Source organism: Eptatretus burgeri, chromosome 1, assembly GCF_056783735.1.
Source record: "Eptatretus burgeri isolate ZD-2024b chromosome 1, Ebu_testis_v1, whole genome shotgun sequence".
In the NCBI taxonomy this organism is placed as follows: Eukaryota; Metazoa; Chordata; class Myxini; order Myxiniformes; family Myxinidae; genus Eptatretus; species Eptatretus burgeri.
This window is the reverse complement of record NC_140961.1, coordinates 74,531,627-74,544,126: the sequence shown is the minus strand read 5'-3', so window position 1 is coordinate 74,544,126 and position 12,500 is coordinate 74,531,627. Positions and strand designations below refer to the sequence as shown.

General features: G+C 44.0%; 1 protein-coding gene across 6 annotated transcripts in view; it reads left to right on the top strand.

The window, feature by feature from the left end:
- Positions 1-12,500, top strand: part of LOC147034762 (protein FAM178B-like) — a 173,484-nt gene that overhangs the window by 117,969 nt on the left and 43,015 nt on the right. For 5 of the 6 annotated variants that reach the window (XM_085888466.1, XM_085888476.1, XM_085888448.1 and 2 more), the window contains one exon: positions 2,057-2,134. The exons of the other annotated variant lie outside the window; for it this stretch is intronic. In XM_085888466.1, coding sequence (XP_085744592.1) covers positions 2,057-2,134 — 78 coding nt within the window. The remainder of the gene's footprint in view (positions 1-2,056; positions 2,135-12,500) is intronic. 6 annotated transcript variants of the gene reach the window in all.

The window sequence follows — 12,500 nt, the reverse complement described above, 5'->3', positions numbered from 1 at the left end:
CACATACACATACACATACAGTTCCGTTATGGTAATGCAGTTTATATACGTAAATTCACATACACATACACATACACATACACATACACATACAGTTCCGTTATGGTAATGCAGTTTATATACGTAAATTCACATACACATACACATACACATACACATACACATACAGTTCCGTTATGGTAATGCAGTTTATATACGTAAATTCACATACACATACACATACACATACACATACACATACACATACAGTTCCGTTATGGTAATGCAGTTTATATACGTAAATTCACATACACATACACATACACATACACATACACATACAGTTCCGTTATGGTAATGCAGTTTATATACGTAAATTCACATACACATACACATACACATACACATACACATACACATACAGTTCCGTTATGGTAATGCAGTTTATATACGTAAATTCACATACACATACACATACACATACACATACACATACACATACAGTTCCGTTATGGTAATGCAGTTTATATACGTAAATTCACATACACATACACATACACATACACATACACATACAGTTCCGTTATGGTAATGCAGTTTATATACGTAAATTCACATACACATACACATACACATACACATACACATACACATACAGTTCCGTTATGGTAATGCAGTTTATATACGTAAATTCACATACACATACACATACACATACACATACAGTTCCGTTATGGTAATGCAGTTTATATACGTAAATTCACATACACATACACATACACATACACATACACATACAGTTCCGTTATGGTAATGCAGTTTATATACGTAAATTCACATAAAATACACATACACATACACATACACATACACATACACATACACATACACATACAGTTCCGTTATGGTAATGCAGTTTATATACGTAAATTCACATAAAATACACATACACATACACATACACATACACATACAGTTCCGTTATGGTAATGCAGTTTATATACGTAAATTCACATAAAATACATAAAAACAAGAAGCACAAAGATTTACCTACCTTGAAACAGAGTTCTTTGAAAGAGGAATTCAAGTGGGAAATTAACAAAATTCAATTGAAAAATTTTTAAAGGCCCACAACACAAAATGTCGATCTATGCTCTGTGCCTTCACAGCAGATCATGACAAACACCTGGATCGATGGACCTTATTGTATTTAAATATATATCGATGTCAAAGTGAGGGGTAGATTATATTAAGAGATGACACAAAAAGGTTAAAAAAACGATATCTTGTAAAAATGAAATTGCACATTTTCAGCAGATGAGACACCTCCCGAGGGACTCACCGCACGGCCCACACAGGCGGAAACGTATGTCTATCTCATCGACGTTCCATTGAGAGCACAGGTACTTTTACTGAAACAAACAACCAAGCAGCCTGGAGAGTGCTTGCTACGTGACTTAAGCACTTCGCCGAAACGGTTGATGAGAAACGGCTCGTTTTACAGGCGAGTAGCAACACAATAAACATACGTACACCTCCCAGAGACGCCCGGAATGTCAAGCCACGAACACTAATATCGGGTGTTTATCGCATTGCAATGTACCCAGCGATTTGTAGCTATGATGAATAGGCATTCGATAATATGAGTGAGGAAAGTGAAAACAACAACTTTATCATTGAGATCATTGCAGCCTGTTTCAAGTCTAGGCATGGTTGAGCAGGTCAAAAAATATGGCAGCTTCAGACCCCAGTGAGGTTACCCAGGAAACGCCTTAAGACCCAGGGAGCTAGGTTGCTGAGGATCATCTTATGAAGGATATAATTAAATAAGGCTGTTAATTATCTTCAAAAGGGGTGTTTTAATTAAACCAAACACCCAATTTTCACTCTTGCACTTCCTTGGAGTTTTCGTAGTATGCATTCAAAGTTTCAGTATGCCAGCTTTTATGGTTTTGGAGTTATGGAGGAGACACATTGACACACGAACGCACATGCACATGCACGTGCACACGCACGCACATTGCCTTTTATTAGTATAGATATAAGTTGATAATACTCTTTCCCCCCCCCCCCCTAGGCATACTATCTCAGTTACAGCTTGTTGCGCCTGGTGGATGTCTGCGTGGGTATTGAGGCATACCCAACCGAAGAACAGGTAAGGTATACAATGCACAATCAAATTTTTTGGGGGGTGATGTGGATTTTTTTAACCCACCTTGTTGTGATCGTTGTCCTCCTGAAGGATTCTAACTGGTCGATTGTGGAATCCTATTTGACTTCAGACAGAGTTTAACGTTTGTCCGATTTGATTAAAAAACCCTACAAAAACCCTATCGACACTGATAAAACTGATGTCCACACAAGTCCTTCCTTGTGAAACAATTTATTTCCTAATTATACACCATACACTTCTCACCCTTGTACAATGAACTTAAGAATCCCCATTTGATTGCAATATTATTTGGTTCTATTTCATTTATTCTTATTTTAGTTAACAGTTAGACCAACCCGATTCAATTCACTTCTACATTACATCAGAGAGTTTTATTCTAACTTGGTACTTGGTCAGTTCCAAGGAGTACGAGCCACTGAGAAACTATACTTCCTCACGTGATCGTACTGAGAACAATGTGCCTTTCAAAACATTTTATACTTCCATCAGAGAGATATTCACCCAGACTGTAGACGTGTCCTTTAGACAAAAAGCCACTTCGTACATTTATCAGCTCGGTCACTCTACTCCAGAACAACACATTTCTTATCATTTAGGGCAAAAGTCTTTTGGCCAGAAATGACAGCCAATTCAATTTGCAGCATAAAAGTTACATTTCTGAAGCTCCATTTGTTACAATTTAAAATACATTAATATAAATTTTTCCCCCACAGGGGGTTCTTAAAGTTCATGAAGTTGCTGCTATTTGCATTTGATATCACAATTCAACCTCAAGAAAGAGCTTCATACAATTGGGATGACTGTTTGGATTTGTCCAGTGCAACCACTTGGTGCTATGAAAATATATGATGCTCACAATAGTTTTTTCCGAGCAATCAGACATAATATACAATGAAACGCAATCATCTTCACAGAAACAGTGAAAGTAATTGGGGTATTTAAATCAGAAATCAGGGCTTCAATAGTGCGTGCCACTTTCTTTGATTTATATACAATTCCACACCCCTGGACAAATCTCCACCAAACTTTGCAAACGTGCTGGGTAGGGTGTACCACTTTTGCAAAAGTAGTTGCTGGAATGAAGCACGATGTGCCTATCGATTCAACTGGTGAAGTTAGGTGATCGACCAAAGTTTGAAAATTTTCCTGCCTTTTTTGACTGCGGGCAGCCATTTTGAAATTTCAGGAAAAATCCATATTTTTGGAAATAATATTGATTTTTCAATATTTTCAAAAATTTATTTTTCTGTGTTTAGATGGCTGAATGCACTTCAATGGGCACCAGTATGATAGTAAGTACCGTAAATATTATTCACAACTTGTCCCAACATTTTGAGAAGGGGTTGCCATTTTGGAATTTCACTGAAAATCCCATATTTTGACAATTATTGCATGGCACATTGTTTGGCATTTACAGAATATCAGCAGTCGCGTTTTCATAAAGACATTATTCATGACAAATGAAAGCATGATCAATTAATTATGAGAACAACCAAATATGTTTTAAGGCCTAAGTCACATTTGCTCTACGGCTAGGATACGGCGGCCGTACCCCCCCCCCCCTGAATTGACAGAAACGTGCGGTTGCCGCAGAGTTTCTGAGGTGGCCTCAGGGTGGCCCTACGTCGTATAGCTATATTTTACAGGCCGTAGGGGTTGCCGTGGAATTATAGCGCGGAGTTATAACTTTTTTCATTTCTACGTTCGCCGTAGCAATTCGACAAGCTGAAAAAAAATAACTGGTAAAATAAATAAATAAATAAAAACCCACTCGTTACCGTCCATCTGGCCGTACGTTCGCCTTCGGGCCCCCCTGCGGTCGCCTTGCGGGCACCTTGAGGCTACCTTGCGTCTGCCTTGAAAATTCTATGGCTGCCGCAGGGACACCCTAAGGTCACCGTGCGACATCAAATCAAAGACCGTACGGCACCCCCACGTTTTCGGTCTCCACAATTTATAAATACCCCGTGCGGCTTCCCGAAAAATAAAAACATGTGACTGCTACATTGTGTGACGTGGAAATACTGCGGCCACCCTATAATTGCTAGTGGCCATAGATTTTGTAGACCCTACGGCCACCATGCCAAATGTGACTTAGGCCTTAGCGACATGGTTTTCATATATGACAACATAACAATCTAGCAAACAAGCAACCACACAGATATCTTATAGAGAACATAGAGTTTGTTTTGTATAGTCTGGGTGAAGCTTCCTATGCTCTTCCACGCACTGTAGCAGTGCTTGACGTTGTTTCTCATCATTGCACATATGAAAAAAGTCAGACACCCTCGGGTGTCAGGTCAGGTTATATCTGTGACCTGCTACAGGTACCATGTAAACCTGTACTAACCTGTTCCATGGTCGGGTTGTCGGCGACTAAACCGTCTCCCCCACCAGGTTTTCTGGTGAGGAGGATGTTTGGATATGGACACCCAGCTGGATTAAAAACAAAACCTGTCAAAGGGCGGAGGAGCTCCTTGTGAGCCAACGGCCATCCATATCTAGTGCCCAACTGTGTCTGCGGACGTCCTCCTGCAGTTGGGTTACTTTTTTATAAGGAGGTTGGTGGCAGGATTTGCACTCCGGCCAACCTAAAACCCTTCATTCCGCAAAACACAAAAACGCAAAAAAAATCTGAAAACCCACTCCGTGGGAGTACCTCCTGTGCAGCTTCCCTTCGCAGGGCAGCTCACCGGATGACGGGATTGGGGCAAAGCCTTCGGGACCCCCAATCTTTGATGATAGGAGGGAAACCATGGGGTAACATCCCTGGGTCAGATTGCGGGAGAGTGTGTCAGAGTGGTGCTGAGGTGTCGTCCACCAGACGGCAGTCTCTTTGGGTTAACCTGAGGCGGTCCCTTCGGGTGGGTGCCTGGAATGTCCTATCCCTAAGAGAGGATGATCACCTGTCTTTGTTATCATCTGAGCTTAAGCGTTTGGACATTGGGATTGCAGCTCTCTCTGAGGTTCGGAGACCGGATTGCAGCGAGATAATGGTGGGTGGTTACACCTACTATTGGTCTGGTCGCTCTGATGGTTACCATCCCCAAGGAGTTGCTGTAGCTGTGTCCAATAAGCTGACCTCAATGATAATTGAGGTAACACCGGTCAACGAGCGTATTATGAGACTAAGGATTCGTCACTCCTTAGGTGTCATTTCCCTGGTCTCTGTTTATGCTCCGACTGAGGCGAGTGATCTCACCGTGAAGGATGCATTCTACGCCACGCTCGAGTCTGTGGTTGATCAGTGCCCCAGACGAAATACACTTCTCGTCTTGGGGGATTTCAATGCATCGACTGGAACTGATAGGGATGGTTATGAGACATGTGTTGATCCCCATGGGTCAGGAACTATGAACCAGAATAGCACCAAGTTCCTTGACTTTGCAAGAAGTCATGGACTTAGGGTGGCCGGTTCATGGTTTCAGCGCCCACAAGCTCATCGCTGGACTTGGTATTCCAATGCTGGCGGTGTGGCAAAGTAGATTGACCATGTCCTCATTGACGGTCGTTGGAGGATGATCCAGAACTGCAGGGTCTACCGGAGTGCTCAGTTCCTCAATACTGATCACAGGCTTGTTGTAGCAACTCCAAAGCTGAACCTTAAATCCTGGAGAATGGTATCATCCCAACCGAGGCTGGATGTTGGCAAGCTCAGAGATGAGAGAGTAGCTGAGGAGTTTGCGAACAGGCTGAGTGGAGACTTGGGGGGTCTGGGTGCTTTGAGGGGTCCTGAAGAGTTGTGGAGTGCCTTCAAGACCACCGTCCTTGATGTTGCCGGTGGATGTCTTGGAACTCACCGCAGGGCAAAGAAGAATTTTGTCTCTCAAGGGACACTGGATACCATTGACCAGAGTCGCATGGCCAGGCTGAATGGCAGAGCTGAGCTGTTCAGGGAGCTGAGGCGTAAAACTGTACGTGCACTGAGGGTGGACAAGGAGGCCTATGTGCGAAGAATCTGTGAGGGGGTAGAGCATCACCTGTGGACAGGGGATTCTCATCCTGCTTTCAGGGGAATTCGCGCATTGTGTTCATCCAAGCTCATCCCTCGGAGCACTGCAGTTAGAGCAGAGAGTGGCAGGCTCTTGACAGAGGAGTCTGAAGTGAAGGCCCGCTGGGCCGGTTATTTTGAGCGGTTGTATCAGGCTGATCCCCCAGCTGTCGACTTGGACGTCAAGGGTGTTACAATCCCTGTTGCTGACCCTCGAATCAACTGTGGTCCACCTTCGCTTGTGGAAACACGGGCTGCGGTGAACCAGTTGAAACGGGGCAAAGCTCCAGGGATCTGTGGCATCCATGCTGAACTTCTCAAGGCTGGTGGAAATGCTGCACTTGTGTCGTTGCATGCAGTTTTGTGCTCTGCCTGGAACACAGGAATCATCCCAACTGATTGGAAGAGGGGCCTTGTTGTTCCTCTCTGGAAAGGGAAGGGTGATCGCCAAGACTGCAACAACGACTGGGGGGTGATGCAGCTCTCAGTGCTGGGCAAAGTCTTTGCTCGGATAATTTTTGATCGGGTTCGCCACCATCTGCTTGAGCACCAGCGTCCAGAGCAGTCAGGCTTTACACCAAAGAGGTCAACGATTGACCGTATCCTTGCTCTTCGTGTCCTCACCGAACGCAGACGAGAGTTTCAGCAGGGGCTGCTTGCAGCCTATGTTAATCTCTGTAAAGCGTTCGATTCAGTGAATCGGGATGTCCTCTGGAGGATTCTTGGTCTTCGTGGGGTGCCACCAAAACTGATCAATCTGATGTCTGAACTCTAATCTGGTATTGAGAGTGCTGTGAAGTGTGGTGGTACCATCTCTGACTTATTTCCAGTTGTTACTGGAGTTCGTCAGGGGTGTGTACTGGCCCCAATACTTTTCAGCACTTGTATGGACTGGATTTTAGGGAGGATGTCTGAGAGATCAAGCTGCGGTGCATCGTTTGGGAATGTCAAGATCTCGGACATTGATTTTGCAGATGATGCAGTCATCTTTGCGGAGACTTTAGATATCCTTTTGGGGGCCCTCGAGGTGCTGAATGAGGAGTCGGAGCCGCTGGGATTACGGGTTTCTTGGGTCAAAACTAAGATCCAGGCTTTCGGTGACATCTTGGATGCTGCTGTCCTGTCTGTGTCTGTTTGTGGTGAGGATGTTGAGGTCGTGGAGAGATTCACTTGCCTTGGCAGTGATATTGATGTCTCTGCTGGCTGTCAGTCAGAGGTCAATAGACGTCTGGGTCGGGCCTGGGGAGTCATGGATTCACTGGATCATGGGGTGTGGCGCTGCCGGTACCTGTGCGGGAGGACGAAAGTCCGAGTCTTCAGGTCCTTGGTACTTCCAGTCTTGCTCTATGGATGCGAGACTTGGACTCTGACCAAGGAATTGAGACGGAGACTTGATTCCTTTGGTTCCAGGTCTCTTCGGAGAATCCTTGGCTATCGCTGGTCGGATTTTGTGTCCAACGAGCGGTTGCTGAGAGAGACTCGGATGAGATTTGTTACCTGCATAGTCCGTGAGCGTCAGTTGCGGCTGTATGGACATGTGGCTCGTTTTCCTGACGCTGATCCTGCTCACCAGATTCTCTCAGCGAGGGAGTCTCATGAGTAGAGGAGGCCAGTGGGCCGACCACGTGCCTCGTGGTTGCAGCAGGTTGACCATCATCTCAAGGAGATGGGGATGGGCCTGGCATCTGCCTGGGGGATGGCCAGACGGAGGCCCCTGGAGTACCGGCGGAAAGTGGACGCAGCGACGCGCTGTTCTGGCACATACTCCCATACCTGACCTGAGACACCAGCTTAATTCCTCTTTCAGCGAGATCATTTGTGACACGCAAAGAATTTGCACTTAGCAAAATTTCCTGGAACTAGCGAACTTGTCCCACATAGCCACAGGAGCCCTGACCATTGGTCAGTCAAGGTTTATCTGCAAGTACACAAAGAATAAAAAATATATATATTTCATTAGATATACACAAAATATACGATTTTCACTGAATTTCCAAAATGGCAACCCCTTCTCAAAATGTCGGGACAAGTTTGTGAATAATATTTACGCGTACTTACTATCATAATGGTGCCTACTGAAGTGCATTCGGCCATATAAACACAGAGAAATGTATATTTTAAAATATTCAAAAATCAATGTTATTTCCAAAAATATGGATTTTTTCCTGAAATTTCAAAATGGCGGCCCGCGTTCAAAAAAGGCGGGAAAATTTTCAAACTTTGGTCGATCACCTCACTTCACTAGTGGAATCGATAGGCACATAGTGCTTCATTCCAGCAACTACTTTTGCAAAAGTGGTACACCATAGTGCTGGTGGTAACCAAGTTCAGGTCATGGGCACAAAATAAATCCACCCTCCCCCCCCCCCCCCGGGCAAGGCAATTTTCTGTATGTATGTATGTATGTGTATTTGTACTTCTGAAAATCAAACGAAACTGACCTCAAGAAAGGAAATGAGGAAATTTGACCCAACATTGTCATGGAGCACTTCCAAGTTAATTTTTGCTACAGCTTTAAACATCAATCTTCTTAATGGTTCACTCAGTTCCAAATAACCCAATCTTGATCGGGTGACCCAACTTTTTACTTCAAAAAATGGAAGTCATGAATAGTCAGGTATTAATCTGGCATTGGGGCTTGGCAACTTTGGCATTTACACTTTTTTGAAAAAATTGGCAACTACAGCCAGTCTTCCCGGTCTCGAAGAAACTAAACAACCATGTCGACAGCCACTGCAAATAAATGATTCCAGTAACAAAACACACATGGGAACTTTTTCTAAATAGCTTTTTTCCCTAATTCCCCTTTCTTTCACATGTCGTTTAATATTGAAAATGCTGATAGATTTTTTTTATGTCAAAATCAGCCAAGTAGGAGCTGAGAGATTTCTTTTATTTTGTTTGCAAACTTTTCATTTGTAGCACATGGCTATTTGTAGCAAATTTTACTGGAGATGTGGCTGTGCCAATGATGTGGTTGTTGGAATTTGCCCTTTAAGTTGAAGCAGGAATTTAGGACTTGCCCATGGTACAGTGATAGCTCAACTAATCTTGGTGAAGCACATCATGGGATCCTTAACATCCACCAGCTAATACCAGCAAATGAGATGCCCAGTTTTATGTTCATCTGAGGGACGACCTGTGCATTGATTCCTTGCCCTGCTTGTGGAACACCAGGGTGACGGTGCATAACTGGACTGAGATTCAAGCCTAGGCGAGACAGCTCAGAGTCGAGTGTGCATACCTCTTGTCTTTCCTTCCAACTCTTGCTGGCAAATAATTGTATATTGCACCACACATTCAGTAAACACTGCCAAATTGCATCAACATACCTGCACATGTTTATTTACTTTTATTTCATTGTAATTGCCCAACAGTCTCAAAATTATAATTGTATACATTGGAGGTGATACATAAAATGATTTTCAAAGCCAAGATGTAACTTAGAAACATGTAAGCACACCTCCTGAGCTTCCACCTTCCTGGCTTTCATTTCCATTTTTCCTTAGTTTTTACAATACGGCTTATATTATGAGTATAAATCTTTACTCACTTCCCTTTTTTCTCACATCATCATTCTGACAGTTAAAAGTATTTTCTTTCTGTTGATGGTCTTTTCACAAAAACTGTCTCATTACAATAATAACTAGAGAGTTCATAGAATACCTTACCCCACATAGCATTCATGTATATAATTCAAAAGAAATAAAATAATGATTTTAAAGGTCATATAAAAAAAATTAATTACAGAAGTTTACTGACTTTGATACCGTTTACTGCTTTTACACCACCTTATTTAACATGTAACATTAGTTCTTCGTGCCTATTGTTTGTGTCCTATATGACGTCCTTAAAAACAGTAAGTTTCCTGTTTGGAATGATTTTCAATTTTGGTTGACTGCGAGGAAGGCAGACAGACTAAAAATGAAGTATCTCATGACTCTCTGTGCATGTGCAATTGGGTCGAATTCAGAACCAAAGTACTGTTAAAATATGGGTTCATTTTCCGATTCACGTTTACAATGTAACATTCAATTGAAATCAAATTGCTCCTCGATCGTAAATTTGCGTTTATAGATGGACGGACGGACAGATATAGAAATGAATGTTTTCTTTTTGCTTTGTGTGTGTGGGATAATTAACAAAAGTATTGGAGCCTGACTGGTTCCTTGTAGTGGGTATCAATTGTAGTTTCACACATATACTGCTGCAGAAACACAAACACAAGAACTAAATCAAGTGCATCTTACTTCTCAGTTGAAACAACATGCTGATATAACATATTCCCCTCATCTGCTTACTGTGATAGACAATCTTGATAATGGTATGGCTGCAATATCAACTCCATTTTCACCACTATGGCTGTCTAGCTGTGGATACGTCATGGTCCACGACCACCAAGCCGATAGCTGAACCTCCTAGTAAGCCTTCGAAACACAAAGCTTCTGACAACCTCAGTGTGGTACTGATCCATTGGACAATACATCCAGCAACTTTTGCCTCCTTCTGAAAACATAGATTGTGGATCGTACTGATGTGAATATTTTGAGCCATACCTGAGTCTGATGAGTGTCACTTGATGACTGTCCTTTATAACTGAGATCCCAACCAGATGATGCTGACTTTCAATAGCACCACCATCCCAGAGTCCTTATTTGTCAGCATTTTGTGGGTTGCCATTGACCAGAAGTTCACCTAGGTCAGCTGCATCAATACTGTGCCTGTCAGAGTAGGACAGAATTTGGCCATTCCAAAACGAGTGTCTCTCTTCCTTACTTCTCTATCTATCCAGAATCTACAGGAATGTGGTGAGGTATTTGAAAACCTTGAATCCCAATATGTAGTGTAGGTAAGAACTTGAAATTATGCAAAGTTGTAGGTTAATACATTAAAATACATGCAAAAAATAATTTACACTCCAAACATATTGTTGTGGTTGACGAAATTCGCAAACCACCATTCAGGTCCCTTAGGTGAGATATCTCTGTAAGTATATGTGTAGTTAGGCCCAAACCCGTTGTTTAGAGGGAATAAATGTCATTCATTCGGGCTGCGACCCCTCTAGATAGCCGTTTTTCTTTTACTATCTTTATTTTGGACCAGCCGCCATTACTACCACCACCAACCACGTCTCAACAGCCATCACACAACAACCACCAACCGCAACGCCGCTTCACAACAACAGCCACGACCTTTACCGTCACAACTCGCTCTCGCAACCATCGCATCACCGTCATTCCCGCGCCACTTGTGGGCACCGATACTGGACTCGTGCAGGGCGCGCACCGAGCAGCGGGTGCAGAGGCACAGCCTTTCCGAAGAAAACGGATCAAAAACGACTCACGCCCACTTCTGTTCCGTCCTATCGGCGAGCGTGGGGCGATTTGGCCCCGCCTCCAGGTGCGTCAGAGTGTGGTCGCTATATGCAAATTCATGGATCAAAAAGCATTCACGCCCACTTTTCTTCTGTCCAATGGGGAGCCAGCCAGAGGTAAAGGGTCGAAGGTGAAAGAGCGAAGCCACGGGGGCTATAAAGGGCCGCGTTCGCTCGTAGTTGAGTGGGGAAGAAGTAGTAGGAGTCAGTCAAGTGGAGTTCGGAGTTGAGTTGGGAAGAGCCAGTCAAGTGGAGTTCGGAGTTGAGTTGGGAAGAGCCAGTCAAGAGAGGAGTCGGAGAAGGCAGTTGGACGGAGCTGTGGAGAGTTGGAGAGGTGGCGACGGCGAAGGCAGTCGAGGGGGTGCTCGTGTCAGAGTCGGGGAGCTGCGGAGAGGAGAGGCCGATAACGCGACCGAGGTCGTGGTGGAGACGCTCGTCGCGGGACCCGAGCCAGGGAGATATCCTCCTTCCCCCGAGCATCAACAACCCCCTCCTGTTTCCCCCCGCGCTGAGATAGTGCGAGAAGGGGGCCCCGTTCCCACCCCATTCCAGACACTGTCCGCGAGGCCCGCGGAGTCGGAGCGCCACCGCCATTTTGCGGCTCATCAGACGGGTAGGCCCGACGCGGTCTCGGCCCCAGGCCCGTCTGCCCCCATCATCCTTGAGGGTGGTCCTTTTCTTTTGCTTTGAGTATATGTGTTGTCGGCGCCGTCTGTGAAGTAAAACTGTATAAGTGTTGCCGTGTGCTCGGTAGTCGGTGGTATATCTGCATTGTATTTTGCTTTTACATTTGCTTTTTGTGTATTATTGTGTGTTTCTTCTTCTTTTACATTTTCTTTTGGTGTAATTGTATATGTGTGCTTTCCGTTCATCGCGAAATAAATGTGCTTTATGTTGAACTGTTTTCCCGTTTCGCTTCATCTTTTCCTTTATTGAATCTCCATCTTACTTCACGTAAAGGGTTGGTCGTGGGCTAAAACGCC